General features: G+C 54.4%; 2 protein-coding genes across 2 annotated transcripts; one reads left to right on the top strand and one right to left on the bottom strand.

The window, feature by feature from the left end:
* Positions 1-4,686: 4,686 nt before the first annotated feature.
* On the bottom strand, positions 4,687-14,937 carry GALR3 (galanin receptor 3). The gene is given in 4 exon segments (XM_073325862.2): positions 4,687-8,484; positions 8,486-9,292; positions 10,413-10,782; positions 14,799-14,937. Coding segments are annotated over 3 exon segments (1,227 nt in total). The 5' UTR covers positions 10,763-10,782; positions 14,799-14,937; the 3' UTR covers positions 4,687-8,414.
* Positions 14,938-16,881: 1,944 nt separating this feature from the next.
* LOC140906436 (noggin) lies at positions 16,882-17,691 on the top strand. Its single transcript, XM_073330393.1, has one exon. The coding sequence runs from the start codon at positions 16,882-16,884 to the stop codon at positions 17,689-17,691; it is 810 nt and encodes a 269-aa protein (XP_073186494.1).
* Positions 17,692-21,175: the final 3,484 nt, after the last annotated feature.

Raw genomic sequence — 21,175 nt, 5'->3', positions numbered from 1 at the left:
TGGCTAAAGAAACCCGCCAGTTGCCCCTGCCTAGGAGCAGGAGAAAGTCACAACCATTTCCCCTCACTGGACTGGAGAAAGAGTGCTTCTATACAGGTGGCCCACTTCCCAGCATGCCCCCATGTCCCTCTGGCCTACCAGAGCGTTAGCCCCAGTGTTCTCTAGCCTAATTTCAATTCTGCTCATTACATTCTGTCCATAACGTTTCATTTTCAATTGAGTATGGGATTCCCCTCTTCCTGCTCTGTTGTGTAATGTTCCTGTATACTCTGGAACAGCCTTCACCCCAGAAATGGCTGCATTTCTGAGTTACAAAGCGTTCGCTACAGATCAGTACTCTGTAAAGCCAGCAGGGTGCTTTGGGAGCCTCAGAGAGCAGGCACTGTAGAAATCACTCAATATTGTGGAGTGAGTATTGTGTGTAACCTCTGTTAGAATTCCTTCGCTGTGCTCTCCTGCTGTGCCCCAGGGACAGGTGCTCTCTGCGGGAAAAGACCCCTGCTGTTAGCTGAGAGTGTTCACTGATCTCACTCGCAGGCCTTTGATCAAAGGCTCTCTCACTCTGGGAAATTTTCTGGCCTCAGAGATCTCTGCTGTGCTGATCAAAAATGCCAGTTCTGCTGATCTGGGGCCTGAAACATCACAGAAAGCTGGCTTAGGGCAGGGTGCTCCTGGGGCCTTAGCCATTCAAAAGGCCTTTGCAAGAGCATGACCCCATGTGAAGGGGTGTGGGTGGGACTAAGACTCCTGTCAGATGTACAGCTTTCTGTGTGCAGGGTTTCTCCTAACTCTGATTTTCTCCTCCACTCCCTAGCCGGCTCTGCTTCCTCTCTCAGTGCATCCCGTCGCTTGTTAGTGTGAATTAAAGCAAACTCCCCCATCTTCTAGTCTCTTTGTTGATTTGCGTAGGAACTGCATCAAATGATTTATTTCACCTTCCCTCACCTCTCCTTTTCTCCTCTTGCATCTGGGCACAAGCAAACAAGAAGTATTTTAATATGGCTAAATGTATACAACTAGGAACAAAGAATGCAGGCCACACTTACAAGATGGGGGGCTCTAGCCTGGGAAGAAGTGACTGAAAAAGAGTTGGGGATTTTGCTGGATAAACAGCTGAACATGAGCTCCCCATGTGACGCTATGGCCAAGAGGGCTAATGCAAACCTGGGATGTGTAAACAGTGGATTTTTGAGTTAGAGTAGAGAGGTTATTTTATCTCTGTATTTGACACATATGTGACTGCTGCTGGAATACTGCATCCAGTTCTGGTGCCCACAATTCAAGAAGGATGTTGATCATTGGAGAGGGTTCAGAAAAGAGCCACAAGAATAATGAAAGGATTAGAAAACATGCCTTATAGTGATAGACTCAAGGAGCTCAATCTATTTAGCTTAACAAAGAGAAGGTTAAGGGGTGATTTGATGTCAGTCTCTATATATCTACCTGGGGAATAAATATTTGATAATGGGCTCTTCAGTCAAGCAGAGAAAGGTGTAACATGATCCAATGGCTGGAAGTTGAAGCTAGCCAAATTCAGACTGGAAATAAGGTATAATTTTTTAATGGGGAGAGTAATTAATCATTGGCACAATTTACCTCATGGAGGATTCTCCATCAGTGACAATTTTTAAGTGGCTGTTTTTTCTAAAAGATCTGCTCTAGAGGAATTATTCTGGGGAAGTTCTGTGGACTGCATGATAGAGGAGATCAACTAGATGATTACAATGGTCCCCTCTGGCCTTGGAATCTATGACTCTATCTTTCCCATGACTCTCTATTGAATTCCAATGATGCTTTCAGCTCCTTCCTGAAATTTTCGGACCTGTCCCCTACATATAATTATGCAGTATGTGTTGGGTCAATTTTTTAGTAGTTAGTAATCAAGTTTCATCAGAAAGCAGGTCAGGGAGCTCACAGAATCCCTGATTGCTCCTTTCCCCAGTCCCAAATAGGGAAATAATCCCCACTGTGTTAAGTGAGTGTGGCTGGAGCACGGAGAGTAAAGAAGAACACAGACTAGGCAAAGAAATTCACCAAGGTTTATTAATCTCACACGGGAGAGAAATCCCAGCAGTTCCTCATAAGCAATAATCCCCTTTGCCCCAAACCCTGCAGGTTACGTACCACCCCACTGTGTTCTCCCCCATTGGGTCAGCACTGGGGGATGTCAGCCACTCTCTTGTCAGGGGCTAGGCGGTGTTGTATAAATCTGAGTGGTCCAGCTGCCTTAACAATGAAACATTCCAGTGGGACTGCAGGGCCAGGTGGGAATGCAGGGGAACAGCTGCAGGAACAAGGGAGGGTTCCAATATGACTGCACTGAGGCCAGGGGGCTCATCCAAAGGAACAGCTCTTTAACTTTGGATACAGTACCAGTGGTTATCAAACAGAGGGGCCCATTTCTTAAGCCAGATCTTCCCCATGATTCCACTCCACTAACCAATCCTGTTCCCATACCTGCCTTGCAGCCATTCGAGATTTCCATGAAGACTGAGCCCTGGTCTACACTAGGAGTTTAGGTTGAATTTAGCAGCGTTAAATCGATGTAAACCTGTACCTCTCCACACGATGAAGCCCTTTTTTTCGATTTAAAGGGCTCTTAAAATTGATTTCCTTACTCCACCCCCAACAAGGGGATTACCACTTAAATCGGCCTTGCCGGGTCAAATTTGGGGTACTCTGGACGCAATTAGACGGTATTGGCCTCCGGGAGCTATCCCAGAGTGTTCTATTGTGACCGCACTGGACAGCACTCTCAACTCAGATGCACTGGCCAGGTAGACAGGAAAAGGCCTGCAAACTTTTGAATTTAAATTTCCTGTTTGCATGGTCAACTGCAGCTTGCCACACTGGCCAGAGCTCATCAGCAGAGGTGACCATGATGGAGTCCCAGAATTGCAAAAGAGCTCCAGCATGGACCGAATGGGAGGTACGGGATCTGATCGCTGTATGGGGAGAGGAATCCGTGCTAAAACTCAGAACTCTGTTCCAGTTTTTGAAATGCCAAAACATTTGTCAAAATCTCCCAGGGCACGAAGGACAGAGGCCATAACAGGGACCCGAAGCAATGCTGTGTGAAACTTAAGGAGCTGAGGCAAGCCTACCAGAAAACCAGAGAGGCAAACGGCCGCTCTGGGTCAGAGCCCCAAACATGCCGCCTCTATGATGAGCTGCATGCCATTTTAGGGGGTTCAGCCACCACTACCCCAGCCGTGTTGTTTGACTCCTTCAATGGAGATGGAGGCAACACAGAAGCAGATTTTGGGGACGAGGAAGATGATGATGATGAAGTTGTAGATAGCTCACAGCAAGCAAGCGGAGAAACCGGTTTTCCCGACAGCCAGGAACTTTCTCTCACCCTGGACCTGGAGGCAGTCCCCCCCGAACCCACCCAAGGCTGCCTCCCAGACCCGCCAGGTGGAGAAGGGACCTCTGGTGAGTGTACCTTTTAAAATACTATACATGGTTTAAAAGCAAGCATGTTTAATTATTAATTTGCCCTGACATTTGCAGCTCTCCTGGATGTACTCCCAAAGCCTTTGCAAAAGGTTTCTGTGGAAGGCAGCCTTATTCCACCCACCATGGTAGGACACTTTACCATACCAGGCCAGTAGCACGTACTCGGGAATCACTGTAGAACAAAACATTGCAGTGTATGTTTGCTGGCATTCAAACAACATCCGTTCTGTATCTCTCTGTGTTATCCTCAGGAGAGTGATATCATTCATGGTCACCTGGTTGAAATAGGGTGCTTTTCTTAAGGGGTCATTCAGAGGTGCCCGTTCCTGCTGGGCTGTTTGCCTGTGGCTGAACAGAAATGTTCCCCGCTGTTAGCTATGGGGTGGGGGGTGAGGGGCTAGCCACGTGGTGGGGGGAGGCAAAACGCGACCTTGGAATGAAAGCACATGTGCTGTGTATGTAATGTTAACAGCAAGGTTTACCATGAAAGAGTGTAGCCATTGTTCTAGAAAATGTGTCTTTTTAAATACCACTGCCTCTTTTTTTTTTCTCTCCACCAGCTGCATGTGTTTCAAGGATCACAGGATCTTCTCCTTCCCAGAGGCTAGTGAACATTAGAAGGCAAAAAAAACACACTTGTGATGAAATGTTCTCTAAGCTCATGCTGTCCTCCCACTCTGACAGAGCACAGACGAATGCGTGGAGGCAGACAATGTCAGAGTGCAGGAAAGCACAATATGACCGGGAGGAGAGGTGGTGGGCTGAAGAGATTAAGTGGCGGGCTGAAGAGAGGCTGAAGCTGAAAGGTGGCGGCAGCATGATGAGAGGAGGCAGGATTCAATGCTGAGGCTGCTGGAGGATCAAACCAACATGCTCCAGCGTATGGTTGAGCTGCAGGAAAGGCAGCAGGAGCACAGACCGCCGCTACAGCCCCTGTGTAACCAACCACCCTCCTCCCCAAGTTCCATAGCCTCCTCACCCAGACGCCCAAGAACGCGGTGGGGGGGCCTCTGGCCACCCGGCCACTCCACCCCAGAGGATTGCCCAAGCAACAGAAAGCTGGCATTTAATAAGTTTTAAAGTTTTAAACTTTTAAAGTGCTGTGTGGCCTTGTCCTTCCCTCCTCCACAACCCCTCCTGGTACACTTCTCTCCTCCACTACCCCTCCTGGGCTACCTTGGTAGTTATCCCCCTATTTGTGTGATGAATTAATAAAGAATGCATGAATGTGAAGCAACAATGACTTTATTGCCTCTGCAAGCGGTGATCAAAGGGAGGAGGAGAGAGTGGTTAGCTTACAGGGAAGTAGAGTGAACCAAGGGGCGGCGGGTTTCATCAAGGAGAAACAAACAGAACTTTCACACTGTAGCTTGGCCAGTCATGAAACTGGTTTTCAAAGCTTCTCTGATGCGTACCGCGCCCTCCTGTGCTCTTCTAACCGCCCTGGTGTCTGGCTGCGCGTAACCAGCAGCTAGACGATTTGCCTAAGCCTCCCACCCCGCCATAAACGTCTCCCCCTTACTCTCACAGATATTGTGGAGCACACAGCAAGCAGTAATAACAGTGGGAATATTGGTTTCGCTGAGGTCTAAGCGAGTCAGTAAACTGCGCCAGCGCGCCTTTAAACGTCCAAATGCACATTCTACCACCATTCTGCACTTGCTCAGCCTGTAGTTGAACAGCTCCTGACCACTGTCCAGGCTGCCTGTGTACGGCTTCATGAGCCATGGCATTAAGGGGTAGGCTGGGTCCCCAAGGATACATCTAGGCATTTCAACATCCCCAACGGTTATTTTCTGGTCTGGGAATAAAGTCCCTTCTTTCAGCTTTTGAAACAGACCAGAGTTCCTGAAGATGCGAGCGTCATGTACCTTTCCCGGCCATCTCACGTTGATGCTGGTGAAACGTCACTTGTGATCCACCAGAGCTTGCAGCACTATCGAAAAGTACCCCTTGCGGTTTATGTACTCGGCGGCTTGGTGCTCCGGTGCCAAGATAGGGATATGGGTTCCGTCTATGGCCCCACCACAGTTAGGGAATCCCATTGCAGCAAAGCCATCCACTATGACCTGCACATTTCCCAGGGTCACTACCCTTGATATCAGCAGATCTTTGATTGCATTGGCTACTTGCTTCACAGCAGCCCCCACAGTAGATTTGCCCACTCCAAATTGATTCCCAACTGACTGGTAGTTGTCTGGCGTTGCAAGCTTCCACAGGGCTATCGCCACTCGCTTCTCAACTGTGAGGGCTGCTCTCATCTTGGTATTCTTGCGCCTCAGGGCAGGGGAAAGCAAGTCACAAAGTTCCATGAAAGTGTCCTTACGCATGCAAAAGTTTCGCAACCACTGGGAATCGTCCCAGACCTGCAACACTATGCGGTCCCACCAGTCTGTGCTTGTTTCCCGAGCCCAGAATCAGCGTTCCACTGCATGAACCTGCCCCATTAGCACCATGATGCCCATATTGCCAGGGCCCCTGCTTTGAGAGAAGTCTGTGTCGATGTCCTCATTACTCACGTCACCGCGCTGACGTCGCCTACTCGCCCGGTATCACTGTGCCAGGTTCTGGTGCTGCATATATTGCTGGATAATGCGCGTGGTGTTTAATGTGCTCCTAATTGCCAAAGTGATCTGAGCGGGGTCCATGCTTGCTGTGGTATGGCGTCTGCACAGAAAAAAGGCGCGGAACGATTGTCTGCCGTTGCCCCGACGGAGGGAGGAGCGACTGATGACACAGCTTACAGGGTTGACTTACAGGGAATTAAAATCAACAAAGGGGGTGGCTTTGCAAGAAACTGAATGGCCCCCTCAAGGATAGAACTCAAAACTGGGTTTAGCAGGCCGTTGATTTCACAGAGGGAGGGAGGAGAAAATGAATACAAAACAAATCTGGTCTATTTCTTGTTTTGAGCCACTTCATCTATCTTTATACATCTTGCTGGCAGCAGACTGTGAAGTACGATCGCTAGCCGTCATTATCTCCTGGGTGCTCGGCCGAAGATGGAGCAGTATGACGACTAGCCATCATCTTTTGCTGGCTGGAGGTTAAAAGGCAGCGCACTGCCGGTAGGACTGAATCGCCACGAGACGAAACAAGGGAAATGACCTGGCTGAGTCACTCCCATGTTTGCCCAGGCACCCGATTAAAAGAGCACCCAGGACTACGTCGACGACAGCTACCAATCATACTGCACTGGCTGCTGCCACAAGGCAATGGGTTGCTGCTGCTGTGTAGCAATGCAGTACCACGTCTGCCAGCACCCAGGAGACATACGGTGACGGTTACCTGAGCGGGCTCCATGCTTGCCGTGGTATGGCGTCTGCACAGGTAACTCAAGAAAAAAGGCGCAAAACAATTGTCTGCCCTTGCTTTCACGGAGGGAGGGAGGGAACGGGGGCCTGACGATATGTACCCAGAACCACCCGCGACAATGTTTTAGCCCCATAAGGCACTGGGATTTCTACCCAGAATTCAAATGGGCGGCAGAGACTGCGGGAACTGTGGGATAGCTACCCACAGTGCAATGCTCTGGAAGTCGACGGTTGCCTCGGTACTGTGGACACACTCCGCCGACTACATGCACTTAGAGCACTTGTGTGGGGACGCACACAATCAACTGTATAAAACCGCTTTCTACAAAACCGACTTCTATAAATTCAACCTAATTTCGTAGTGTAGACATACCCAAAGGAGCATTAGGACAGTAGTGAGGACATATAAAGCTAGAGTGGACAAAACACTAGGAAGTGTTCTGTAGGGAATCATCCTGCTTTGCCAGGGTGGAGGGAAGAGACCGACTTAATAAACTAACAGAGCTTTTCCATCTCAAGCTTCTATGAGTCTATCAGCATGCATGGGAGGAGACACTAAGATGTAATAATACCAGGTTTTCCATTTTTTACTTGCTATATAATAAATCATTTTAATAACAGTGATGGTGGTAGAATTAGTATAAGAAGATATTGATATGAGCTGCTGACTTCCTTGCAATTGGGGTTTTCAGCTAGGATTGCAAACAAGGCCCTCTGTGATACAGAGTGGAGTAGCTGGGGGAGGAGGATTCGCATTGGAGAACGGCCTAAACCTGCTGGGAATTACTAGAGAGGAGAAGACACCCAGTCAGGGAACAGAATTCCACTGCTTGGGATGTTAGACACATTGCCCCAGTTTTTCCAGTGACAGAGGTTTTGAACTGCCCCGTTTTCACAGACACACATAGAGATCCTATTCCCATCCCTAGCCCAAACAAAATGACTAACTCTCTTCACACATAGCCACACACACACATTCTTCCAACCATGCCCCCCAGCATTCTGATACCCACACCACAGCATGTGGTTTCAAACAGGGTACGTTAATTCTGTTAGTCACAATTTTCCAGTACCCAAAATGCCATGCAAAATTAGTGGGCACTGTTGAAAATGTGTAGGGGGAATACCCCCTGGGTGACTGTGAGCAACAGACACCCACACAGGGCTTATCGAGGGGCTAATTAATCTCAAGAGGGAAGTTCAAATTTTGAACCCCAATATGTGGGCAGTGCCTTACACTGGATCACACCGTTAATTGTGTGGTGTCATATCGCACATGGTGGTAAAACTCCTTCCCCTTCTCCTCGCCACATATTTTCAATATCGTGCCCAGGGCAATGGGAGTCCAGTCCTTTCCCCAGGGATCATGCTGAGTCTAGTTCTCCATGTCTCTTGTTTTTATGTTAGCATGCTCCTACCTTCTGAATTTCCATTGATGGATTCCACTGCTCCCACAAGAATGGTACAGGGAAGTGGATAAGGGTGGAATGATCATAAAAAAGCCACAGCTGACACTGTTAAGATTAGCCATCACTGCAGTGCAATTTCCCAATGGCTACATCATTCAATCTGCTTGCATACACAGGGGTGGAAGGGTGACTCCCCCACTGGATTATGCATTTCTCCTCTTGGTTTATATTATCAGTGGAGGGTCAGCAGGCCCTGAGATCTTCCTGGTGAGGTCACAGCCAGTGGGTTGCCAGTTGTTACTTTCTTCAGCCAGCAGTCCTCTCTGAGCAGAGGCAGTGGTGTCCTGTAGCTGATGAGTCCATGCCTCAGGGAGATGGGTGTCTTCAGCATCTTTCCGCAGCAGGCCCTGGCAGCACCTGGCATTCTCCTCCTGGATCTGTGAGACCTCGGTGTTCCCTCCATACGCACCTACAGCATTGTTGGCCACATTGGTCACGTGGACTTTATTGCCAGCTCTCTTCTTCTTCCTGTTCTTGTTCTGGAAGAGGAGGCAAGTGAAGACCAGCTTGAACTTCTTGCGGAAATGCTTAGAGATGAGGGCATAGACAATGGGGTTGAGGCAGGAGTTGGCATATGACAGGCAGTGGGAGGCCAGGCGGCAGGCATAAGTGACTCGGTTGAAGGGGAAGTAGCCAAACCAAAAGCATAAGATGACCAGGTGGTGGGGCAGCCAGCAGAGGCAGAAGAGTATGGCCACAGCCACAATCATCTTGGTGACCTTGCACTTGGCCTTACGGGACTCTGAGATTCTCTCGACAGGGTCTACTGAGGTCCACAGGAACTTGATGGTCCTGGCATAAGCCAAGCTCACGACAGCCACAGGCAGGAGGTACCCAAACACAAAGGTGAGGATGTCCAGGATCTTCCGGTGCTGGTCCTCCCAGATGGGGACACAGATGGGCACCCCGTGGTAGTGGACAATCTGGTAGTAGCTGAGGTAGGGCCCTGCGAAGAGCAGTGACAGGGTCCAGATCACTATGATGGCAACCACTGCATTCCGGGAGATCCGGAGATCCCGGGATTTCAGCGGGTAGCGAATGGCCAGGTACCTGCAGCGTGGGATGGGGTGAGATGGGGTTTAAACAGCAAAACAAATGAGTCAGCAAAGGAACTTCACGGTCACTGTCCTGCTGTTCCATGCAGCCCCCTCCCAGGTGCTGTCTCCAGTGGGGCCTCTCATCTTCCCTCCTCCATCCCTTGGAAGGGAGGATTAAGCAGAACCCACTGGTCAATTTGATCTTTCTTTCTTTCTTTCTTTCTTCCACCACCCAAGCATTCTTCCCCCAATCCCTCCTCCACTCAATGGACTCTTTGATCCTCCTCAGTCAGCCATGGGAGAGATTCTAGTTTCCTCACTAGCACCCTGCTGCATTGGGCCTGGGGGACTGATGGGTTTGGAGAGCAGAAATCCAGCCTCAGTCCACTCCTGTCTGGAAGAACAAACCAACCTCTCCCCAGCAAGGAAGAGAAAGGGCTGGGTAAGCAGACTGTGGGAGAGCTTGTTTTGGGTGCTGAGAGAGAGGAGGAGCAGGAGGTGAGGAGCAACAGAGAAGGCAGGAGAGAGGAAAGGGAAATGGGGGAGAGGGATAACGAGAGAGGTTTACGAGGGGAAGGGAGAATGGAGAGAGCTGGGAGGAGAAATCTGTGGGTTGGCAGAGAAGGGAGACTTGTGGAATGAGTCAAGGGAGGGGATGGAGGTGGAAGGTGAGGGAGCTCTGTGGAATGGGTCAGGGTAGATCTGCTAGGATTGTGGTTGAGGGTAAGAGCACATGCATGGCCCTGTGCAACGGCCTGCCACTGGGTCAGAAATGGACAGCAGTGACAAGTGGCCACTGGGGATCAAACCCCAGACACAGTGAGTGACCCTGTCCTGGGTGGGTTGTGCCCGCTCCTGACAGACGTGGGTGGGGTCTGCTTTTCTCCTACACTTACCTCGCCATGCCAATCCAGTCTCTTGAACTGAAGCAAGAGACCCAAAGCGTGACTGGGGAAGGGTGGAGGAGGCTCACCTGCACTGTACCCTCTAAGCTGTGCGGGCGCACACAGATCGTAAACCCCGCGCACACGGCAAAACACCGCGCGCACAAAAATTTGCACAGAAGCACAATTTGCACAGAAGAAATTTTTTGCACACACGGCCTGTCAGAAATTAGAGGGAACATTGCTCACCTGTCGACAGAGACGGCTGCCAGGGTGAAGCTGCTGGCATACATGGTGAGGTAGATGAGGAAGTGCACAGCCTTGCAGGCGAAGGGGCCGAAGAGCCACCCGTCCAGTGTGTAGATGGTGGCTTGGAAGGGGACGCAGCAGATGATGAAGCAGAGGTCCGCCATGGCCAGGTTGAGGATGAACAGGTTGGTGGTGTTGTACTTCACCTGGCCATTACGCAGCAGCACAGCCAGCACCAGCCCATTCCCCACTGTGCCCAGGAGGAAGATGAGGGAGAAGGCCACCGGCACGATGATGCCTGCAGCTCGCACCTCCAGGCTGTTGGAGGAAGCATTCCAGCTCTCTGGCATCTCCCCATCAGACAGTGGGCCTGGCAAGGGAGGGAAGAGAGAAAAACAGCAGGTCCACTGTGCATCTCCAGCGTCCGCTGGGTACCAGCAGCACAAGAACACCTCTCAGTGGAGAACACAGCAGCTACTGTCAGCCCTGCTCCTATTGACTCCACCTAGCTGGAGCGAACACCCCTCTGGGGTGTCTCAGCAAGGCGAACCCATGAGCCTCCCAGTGAGAGGCCCTAGTGTGCATTTTGGCTATGCTACTGTAAAGGAGCGGTGGTGCCTTTAGGCCCATGCAGCTGCATAGATCCCTGCCCTTCCAGGGTCTCACTTCACACTCCCACAGACCCATCATACTGGGCCCCATCCCATGGTCCCTTTTGAGTCTGGCGCCCAAGGGCAGTGGCAGGGGGTGAATTTCATAACAGCTCTTCCTACCCCCGCTTAGAAAACTGCACTTTGGCGCCATCTCCTGGCCCGTATGAGGAAGGGTCCCCAGGAGCCACAGAGCCTCACTCAGAGCTGAGAGGGATTTGCTACAGCCTGAGGGGGTCACAGGCAGGGAGGAGGAGACTGGCAGAGTTGCGGATACAGGGAGGTGAGGCTTGAACCTGAGTGGGGCAGTTGTCACTTCACACAGAGCTCCACAAAACCAAGGGCCAGTTCTGGCCAGAGCAAACACATGCACAGGGACACCCCAGTGAGGTGACTGAGGTGCAGTGGCGTTTGGGGTGAGACTGCAGTATGTTTGCTAGTCACTATGAGTCGAACCCTGGCCTGCTGTCACATCAGAGCACAGCGGAGGGTCATAGCCTTTGACACCCTGCTAAACTAAGAACAAGGCCTTTCGCTCCCTTGTGGCCCCTGAGGTCCCATCTCCCATTAGACGTCAGCATCCAATAAGCTGATTTAATGATGACATCAAGAGATGCCAAGTCCCTTCATCCACTGTGACGTAATTGGCTGGACTTCTACTGGGATCAGCCAGTCAGGATTTGCTTGGCTTTAGGTCACCACAGGGACCCTAGCTGAGCTGAATCCAAGACCTCCTCCTGCACCAGCCAACACTGCAAGGGTGCAAGTACCAATGGTGACACCGGCCGGTGGTGGGGGGAGCCTCTGCCAGGCACCACTTGACCCCCTTTACTCCATCACATTCCCAAAGCCGTTAAACCTCTTGGGATTTCTTGTTTTAGTGAGTTTTAATCTCAGCTTTCCTTTGACAGGGGCTCAGCAGAGGCCCCCAGGAAAGGAGGAGGCAGCCCTTGGGGGCAGGGAAAGGGACGCTGCACCTTCTATCCCCACAGCATCACCTAACCAGCTCTGATAGCAGGGAGGTCTCCTAGGCTGAGGGGTTCTACCATCTAAGTTAGGAGGGACACAATCAGCCCTTCCTTACCAAAACAAACCACCATGCATGACCCCAGCACCCTCCAGCCCGGCTCCCTCTGCTCTGTCCCACACCAAAGAGGGGTTAGCGCTCTCTCTTTCAACCCAGCGTCCCCACTGTTCTATACAGGGGAGGGGCCAGCATCTAGAGATCACTCGGCGTCCCACACCAGGGGATGGCTGCCTCTTGTCATGTTTGAAGTAATCAGAGATCCAGGGATGAATTAGAAAAATGACCAGTTTTGTATGAGCAGAGGCAGTTTTGTTCAGTGGACACAGCCCAGGCCTGGGCATCAGGAGACCTGGGTTCTACTCCTGTCTCTGTGACCTCGAGCAAGTCACTGTCCCACTTTGCACCCATTTCTCTTCCTCCCACCCTTCATCTGGCCTGTCAATTTAGATTGTGAGCTCTCTGAGGCAGGGACTATCTCTCTCTATGTGTTTATATAGCACCTAGCAGAATGGTCTCGGCTGGCTCCTCTAGGCACTACCGTAAGACAAAGTAATAATCATTAAGAAGCTAAGTTCAATTACATGAGCAGGAAACTGGAGTAGTCTGGTTAATTCCAGGACTTCGCGCACACAATGGCCTCAAGCAGAGCATTGCGTGACAGTGCACGTCACCAATGAGGCACAAGCATCGTACCCTATATCAGATGATCTTCTTCTTCTTATTATTATTATTACAGCAGCAGAATAAATTGTCATTGGTTGATCAGTAATTATGAGGGAACGACACTGTTACCAAGCAACATCTGATCAACTTTTTATGGGTGCCACGAGTCCCCAGAGTTTCTTCTGTGTTACTCCAGCCAGGACCAGGGCTTTCCCTCTCATTTGTAAAACCCTCTCTATCACTCCAGTAGGTTGTCTCTGCGCTCCTGGCTCTCGAGGGGCTGACTCTGTACCTCTGGCCCACACTGGGGGAGACCTGTTCCCACAGCTCTCCCGCCCAGCGTCCTCTCTTCCCCCCACACCTCTCACCCCCCAGAATCCCCTCTGCTCCACACAGGGGGGAGGCCTGTCCCCAGAGCTCTCGTCCCTGAGTAAACTTTGCACCACATGGAGAGACTTGTCCCCATACATCTCCCCCACCCCAGCATCTTCTCTCTCCCACACAGAGAGATCTGTCCCCATAGCTTTTCAGAATCCCCTCTATCCCCTATGCCCATAGATCCCTGCCCTCGACCCCAGAGTCCCCTCTGCCCCACTTGGAGTGAGCATCTCCCCAGAGGTCTTCCTCCCCGGAATCCCCTCTGCCCCAAACAGAGAGACCAGTCCCCACAGCTCTCAGAATCCCCTCTGCCCCACATGCAGAAACCTGTCTCCACAGCTTTCCCTCCCAGAATCCCCTCTGCCCCACACAGAGAGACCTGTCCCTGTAGATCTTCCCCCCAGCATCCTCTCTGCCCCATAAGGAGAGACCTGTCCTCACAGATTCCCGGCCCACCCCGGGTCCCCTGTGCTCAACATAGAGAGACCCGTCCCCATAGCTCTCACTCCAGAGCCTGCTCTGCCTCACACAGCCATAGGTGCTGGAACTATGGGGGCTGCCGCACCCCTGCTGTAAAGCAGTTTCCATCCTATCCAGGGTTTACAGTTTGGTTCAATGGCTCTCAGCAAACCCCCCCCCCTACAAATTGTTCCAGCACCCCTGCTCACAGAGAGACCTGTTTCCATAGCTCCCCCCCAGCATCTCCCCTGCCCCACACGGACCCCTGTCCCCCCAGGTCTCCCCCTCCCCCAGCATCCCCTCTGCCCCACACAGGCCCCTGTCCCCCCAGCTCTCCCCCTCCCCCAGCATCCCCTCTGCCCCACACAGACTCCTGTCCCGCCAGCTCTCCCCCTCCCCCAGCATCCCCCCTGCCCCACACAGACTCCTGTCCCCCCAGCTCTCCCCCTCCCCCAGCATCCCCCCTGCCCCACACAGACCCCTGTCCCCCCAGCTCTCCCCCTCCCCCAGCATCCCCCCTGCCCCACACAGACCCCTGTCCCCCCAGCTCTCCCCCTCCCCCAGCATCCCCTCTGCCCCACACAGACCCCTGTCCCCCCAGCTCTCCCCCTCCCCCAACATCCCCTCTGCCCCACACGGACCCCTGTCCCCCCAGCTCTCCCCCTCCCCCAACATCCCCTCTGCCCCACACGGACCCCTGTCCCCCCAGCTCTCCCCCTCCCCCAACATCCCCCCTGCCCCACACGGACCCCTGTCCCCCCAGCTCTCCCCCTCCCCCAACATCCCCTCTGCCTCACACGGACCCCTGTCCCCCCAGCTCTCCCCCTCCCCCAACATCCCCTCTGCCTCACACGGACCCGTCCCCCCAGCTCTCCCCCTCCCCCAGCATCCCCTCTGCCCCACACGGACCCCTGTCCCCCCAGCTCTCCCCCTCCCCCAGCATCCCCTCTGCCCCACACGGACCCCTGCCCCCCCAGCTCTCCCCCTCCCCCAGCATCCCCTCTGCCCCACACGGACCCCTGCCCCCCCAGCCCGGAGCCGCACGGCAGCAGCGGGCGGGCTCTGTCGCTCTCCCCGTCGAGTCGCGGGCGCTGGCAGCGGGGCGCTCGCTCCCCCCGGGCCCCGCGGACGGGGCAGGACTCGGAGCAAGGGAAGAGCGAGCGCGCGCCGCCTCCGCCAGCCCGGCCCGGCCCGGCCCCGCCCACTCACCTGCGCCTCGCGCCGGGGGAGCCCCGCGGGGCCGGGGCGCTGCGATCCCGCTCCCTCCGCACGGGCCAGCGGGGACCCGGAGTTTGCCTGAGCTGCGCCTCCCGCACGTGGCGCGGCCCCCCCGCCCCTCGGCTCCCTCCTCCCCTCGGCTCCCTCCTTCCCGGCGCCGCCCGCCGGCCGCGCTGCTCCCCGCTCCGGGAGGCCGGCGCCGGCGTTCACTCCCCCGCGGCACAGCAGGCTGGTGGCTCACACGGGCAGAAACTTCCCCCAGAGCCCGCAGCGACCCGCTGGCCTGGCCCGGCCCAGCCCCCATGGGAAGTAAAGGGTGGCCCGGCCCAGCCGATCTGCCGCCGGGCCCTGCCCCCCGCCCGCTGGGGTACAGAGCCTCAGCGCCCCCAGGCTCGTCATGAGCCTGGCCGGCACCGAGGGGAGGACGGAGCTGCCGCACGTGTCCCCCCAGCGGCTCAGCTCCCGCAGCAGAGGGTGCCGGGGGTCCCCTGGGGGCATGGGGTAACGGGGCGGGGGGACACCCTGCAGGCAGCCAGACACACAGGGGCTAGAGTGGCTTGTTGGAGGAGGGGTGGCACCTTCCCCGGCAGGAGTTGCTGGGACGCCTGGGGAGGGGAGGTGGGTGGGGTGGGACTCGAGGGGTCGCAGGCAGAGCCGCTTGTGGGCCCTGCGGTGACACTAACACACAGGCCAGAGCGCCAAGGGCATCATGAGCCCAGCTCAGCCATGGCAGTAACCCCTCAGAGAGCATGGGGTGTGCAAGGACTCCAGCCCCCCTCCCGGGGCCCGGGGCTGGGTAGGCTAGTTAAACACACAGGGTTAAACTCTGAAGCAGCCAGGGAGGGCAATGAAGGGCCCCAGAGGCTGTGTGTCTGCCTGACCCCAGTACTCTTATGGCTATGAGAACAGGCGGCTTGGAGGCATGTGGCCTTGTCGAGGCGCAGGTCAAGAAGGGAGTTCCTGTCTCCTCTCATTCCCCTGCTCCCCAAGGGAGTTTAGATGAGACGGTTCCCAAGTCTCTCAATCGTGGCTTCTCCCCACCCCTCTGGGGAACACACAATCACTGCTGGGAGAGGCACGCGCTGGGGAGGGTGAGCAACTAACCCTTCCGCCCCTGCCATCCACTTCTCTCCCTTCTCCAAGGGCCCAGTCCCATGTTGGGCTAATGGATGCAGCACCGCTTCATACAGGAGGGAGCTTTCCCAGGTGGCCGGGATGCAGTGCTTTATTTGGGCTTACCGCGTCACTTATTAAAATTTAAAAAGTGCTTGATCCCCAGCACCTAATTGCTTAAGCCCCGGCACCTCTTTCATTACAAATTAAGCGCTGCTGGGATGCACCGAGGCAAGCAGCCATTCAAATTCACTCTGTATGGCGAGTGGTCTCACACTCGCACTCCCCTGGGTGCTGCCTGCTCTGGCAACTCTGCTCAACAGGGCTTAGCCGTGAGATTTCCCCCTACACCCAGCAACGGATGGTGCTTCCAGCAGCACCTCCAGCATCAACTGCTGGACCTACAGCCTCAGCAGCACCCATCGCACCTCGACAACCAGCGGCACATCTTCAACCTCAGCCATACCCTGCCATAGCCCCACTTCCCCAGCAACACCCACCGTCCCTCCTTGCCAAGCAGGACCTGTTGCACCCCAACACGCAGGAACATCTTTACATCCCCACTTACCCCCCCTCCACCAAGCAGCTTCCCTACACCGCCAGCAGCACCTGTGGGACCCAGCAGCACTTACTGTAGCTCTACAGTCAGCAAAACTCACTGTAATCCTACCACTCAGCACCACCCATACTCCTGTAGCTGCACCTGCTGCACTTGGCATCACCCACTGCCTCTGCACCCAGCCAGCCGGGGGGTGGGGGGAAGTGTCCCTGTGATTCGCTGGTTGTGTCTCTGTGAGCTGCAGCAGTGTCTGGTATCAGACTCTGTAATGAGGGGAAAGGGGACGGATTTCTCTCAGCCAAAGGGATCCACTGATAACCAGAGAGGTAGCGGGAGGGAACTCGGAGTGCCAGCCTGCAGCAAGACACACACAAGGGGAGCCCCGAACGAGCTGCACCCATCATGGAGGTGGCCAGAGCAGGTCTCATTTGCCTGCTGCTGCTGGGGAGCTGGGGCCACGGGCCTCTTCCCTCTGGAGCCTCTCTCCTCTCCCAGGAGGGAGACCTTCCCCTAAGTGAGGACCTTCTGCAGCCTGAGAAGATCAGTGAGACCACCCCACCCAATCCTGATGTCCACCTCATCCGGAGCAAGCCATCTGCCCACGTGAGGCCATATAGCCTGTCCCGCTCTCCCAATGACTACCACTATGCCCCCAAGCCCAAGCATCTCAGGGCCCCTCGGTTGTTGAAGCTGCTGGGCCCCTCATACGACCCCTTCTGGATGTCCTCGCAGGATCCACGAAGCCGCAACACCAGCCTGGAGCAGCTGGGCACCCTGAGCCAGGACCTGGCCGATGGCACCAGCCGTTACCGGAAGAAGCTGCTGCAAGAGGCTGAAAACGTGGAGCTTCCTATCCTGCTGCCCCCGGAGGAGAGGACAGCCAGCAACCTAAGCCAAGCTGTTGCCCACCGCCTCCGTCGGTGGCTGGTGGACAGCGCCACCTGCCACCTGACCTCATCCTGGGTGGATCTGGGGCCTGTCTTCTGGCCACGTTGGGTCCGCCACACAGAGTGTGACACCTCCCACACTGGCTGCTCCTGGCCTCCTGGCATGACCTGCCGTCCTGCCCAGTTCACCCACATCAAGCTCCTGGTCTGGCACTGCTGGATGAGCAAGGACCCAGCCATAGACACGGGCAGGACTCTCCAGCAATGCACCTGGAGGCAGATTCCCTACCCAGTAGTGTCTGCTTGCAAGTGCTCCTGTCGGTAATAGGACAGTGAGGGGCAGGGGGCTCTTCCCCCACTGGAGGGGTGAGGTCATGGGTGCATTGCCACCTTGGTGCTCCTTCAGGGGTTTGCTATCATGTTGCAGCAGTTTGAAATCGCCTGCGCAGCCAGGGCGTGAGAGGCTGAGCGAAGGATGGCATGACCCCACCCACGTTCCTTACTGCAGATAGAGCTGGGAGTCCTCTCCAGATGTTCTCATCTCCACCTGGACCAGCAAGAAATCACGGAGAGATACTCCTCTAATCTCTCCATCCCCTACAGCCGGGATCCAGCATCCTCCTGGAGGAAATTCTGAGGCTGTGGAAAGCTGGGGATCCCTAGAAATTTACAGAAGAGGGGGAAGCCAGAACTTGGGCTCCCCACCCATATCCAAGGGAATGAAGCCAGGAACAGAGTGCTATGGGAACTGGAGGCATCAATAGTCATCTCAGGTTTAGATTCATAATACTAAGGCTTTGGGATCCATGGGGGTAAGGTGCTACAGAAATGCTGGCTACGATTACTACCAAACGGAAGTCCTGCTGTGTGTGTGGAGCAATAAAGATACAGAATAAGAACTTGTAGGAGTCTGTGGCATTTAATACATAACTGGAGCCAAACTGATCCCTTTGCTATCCACAGCTGCTTGGCTAAGTGGCACAGCCTGCTAAGCCTTTGCTTATGGGTCATAGGTTCAAATCCCCACTTCAGGACGTCAGCTTGTCCCCAGTGCTACCACAGCAAGGCTAATCCCAAAGGGAAGTGGGTGCTGTGCTGCTCGGTTAAACTGGAGGGTTCCCTGTGGTGGCAGAGCAGGGCAGGGCTGCATTGGGAGGAGGTGGGTTCTGTACTATGGGCCTGAACCAGAGCCCACTGCACTCATGGGAACCAATCATGGGAGCCTTCCCATGAAGGTTACCGGGCACTGGCATGGACTCTCGGAAGTGGGGTCACTTCTGCTCCCTCTGTCCCCTATTCCTTACCTGGGAGCAAGAAGAGAGACAGCCAGAAGCAAGAAGGGCAGTGGTTAGCTGTTTACACAGGGAGTCCTTGTGCTTGCCTGTTGTTTGAGCGATTTATCTGCTGTGAAGGACTTGGGACAGGGTCGGCTCCGTTTCCCGCCACAGCCCAAACAAATGAACCCAAAGCAGCCCTGTGCCTCTCATCTCTGGGCCTGCAGCAGCCTCTGTGGCTACCTTGATTCAAGCCCTGCTCTCCCCATGGGCTTGGTCTGTGTCTCCGTCCTGACCTATACCAATTACAGTGAAATACTTGCCCGCAGCTGAGGTCTTCTCTGCGTAGAGCAGAGTTAATGGGGCTCTGGAGGACTGGGTTCAACTGCTGCCTTGGCATCAGTAATGAAATGAGCTCGGTGGATCTCAGCCCAGTGCAGAGCACCAACGCACTACTAACAGACGTCTTTTCCTCTGCGCAGAATTGGATGAGGGGGAGCTGCAGATTCGGCTTGAGATAGGGCTGTGCGCATTGCAACCAGTGGCAGGTCAGGCATACAGTCGCTGCAGGTCAGGCTCAAGATGTACTGGTGTCGCTGTGTGGGTTGCGAGGGGCTGGACTGCATAGGAGGCAGAGAGCGGCAGATCAGGACTGAGGTGCATCAGCAGAGCTGGGGAGAGCCCTAGACTAGAATAGCAGGGGATGCATGGCCTTGGCCTTGTGTAGTCTGCCGAGCAGCAAGCACCCTCTGATTTCCGTGGGGCACACTGTGAGAAGCTGCGTCATCTACAGCACTGTGACATACACCAGGAAATGGTGAGAACCAGAGAGCTTTCGAGTGAATTAAATGTTAACACAAATCCCACAATCGACGGGGCATTATTTGTTTGCAATATTTCATTTCTCCAAACCCTTGCTTGCTCAAGATCTCCCCATTTTGCTCACGCTGTTGCAGAAACTGCACAGCTGGGTCTTGAACCACAGCTGCTGTTGGGGGAAGACCTGGATGAAGACAAAGGGTTTGGCAGCTAAAGGGGAGCGGGAGGATGGAGGGGACAGAGGAGGCAGCTGTGGCAGAGGGAGTGGGGAGGTTTGGGCAGGTCTGGCAGCTGGGTGGTGTGGGGCTGGGGGAGCTGGCCCCTTGGGGAGGGATTTGGCAGTTGAGGGGGAAGAGGCTAAACTGGGCCACTTGAGGAAGGAGGCACAGGGATCTTGTTACTAGGGGAGAGTTTGGCAGCAGCAAAAGGGGCACTGCCTTTCTCCTCTCCCATCTGCTTCCTCTTTCTACCATCAACCTGTGTGCGCTGGCTCAGCAATACTCCTGGCTGACATGGGTGCTGGATTAGGATAGCAGGGACAGCTGCAGACCAGGACTGAGGGGCACTAGGAGAGCAGGTCTGGAGCAGCAGGGAGCTGCAAACCAAGAATGGGGCACATTAGCATTTGGTAGAGCTGTGTGGGAACCCAGGACTGGAACAGAAGAGTTGCTGCAGGTTCGCTACAGTGCGCCAGATGCAGGGGCAAGGCCAGGGCTAGGTGTACTACCCCTACTGCGGAGAAAAGGGCACAAGTAAATACAGGCTGTGAGAAGATAAAAGTGGCTTAGATAACTAAAACGGTGGAAGCTTTGCTGGGGGGCTCAAAGCACCTCCCCCACCCTGAGGCTTAGCCCCTCCCTGCTGGTTTTATGGTACAATGGGGCCCCTGAGTGGCAGGCAGCTTCCCATAATTTTCTGTGGCCATGAGACAGAGCTGACTTGTTCTGCATATGCTGGCCCTGACACGGCTATCCCCCTCTCAGCTAGGGGTGCCCCTGGGCAGGGGTTTTGCTCTGAGTTGGTTAGCACTGGTGCCAGCAGGCTCCGATGACTGGAGAGTTTTCACAAGGCTGGAGCTTACCAGATGGGAAGCACGCACACAGGAGCCCTTTGGGAACCGGAGCAAACGTTCTCCTGATCCTTTAGCCCCCTGTCATTTTAAAACAGGGCAATTCCCATTTGTTTTCGTGGTGGAGACCAAGTCTGAACAGAGATTGCCTCCTGGTAGCCCTTCCCAGGCTCCCAATCACCTCTCATCCCACCCCCGCGAGTGCCCAGTGGCCATGTGGCAACTGCGGTGATTGCTTATGTGGAAAAGTAACAGGAAAGAAATGACTACCTGGCCCTGCGGTGGCTCTGCTGCCCAGGTGCTTTCTCCTGGTGCCTCTTGTGGGCCAGCAGCTACCAGGGGAGACCAACCAGGCTAGTTCTGCCTCCCTGTTCCAGCCGCTTTTTACAGGTGTCTTGGTGGCAGTTCGACAAGCAGAGCCAACTCATTTTCAAGCCGCATCACTGGATAAAGAACTACCAAGAGATGCCCGAGCTCTCACTTGTAAAAAAAGACCATCTAGAAGCTTCAGAGGGGACAAAATACAGCTGCTCATCTCCTAAGCGAGGTGGGCTGCCTTGAGCGTGCACCATCTGGCCTCAGATATCTCCCTGTTTGCTACTGGATACAGTTCAAGGGGCTGGGGCAAATCTTACAGGCCTTGTGTA

Source organism: Lepidochelys kempii, chromosome 1 (assembly GCF_965140285.1).
Source record: "Lepidochelys kempii isolate rLepKem1 chromosome 1, rLepKem1.hap1, whole genome shotgun sequence".
NCBI lineage: Eukaryota > Metazoa > Chordata > Testudines > Cheloniidae > Lepidochelys > Lepidochelys kempii.
Note: the sequence above shows the minus strand (reverse complement) of the source record. Positions and strands in the feature narration are given on the sequence as shown.

Excerpts from the sequence above, each read along its gene's own strand:
- LOC140906436 (XM_073330393.1), top strand. The coding sequence starts at position 16,882 with ATGGAGGTGGCCAGAGCAGGTCTCATTTGCCTGCTGCTGCTGGGGAGC.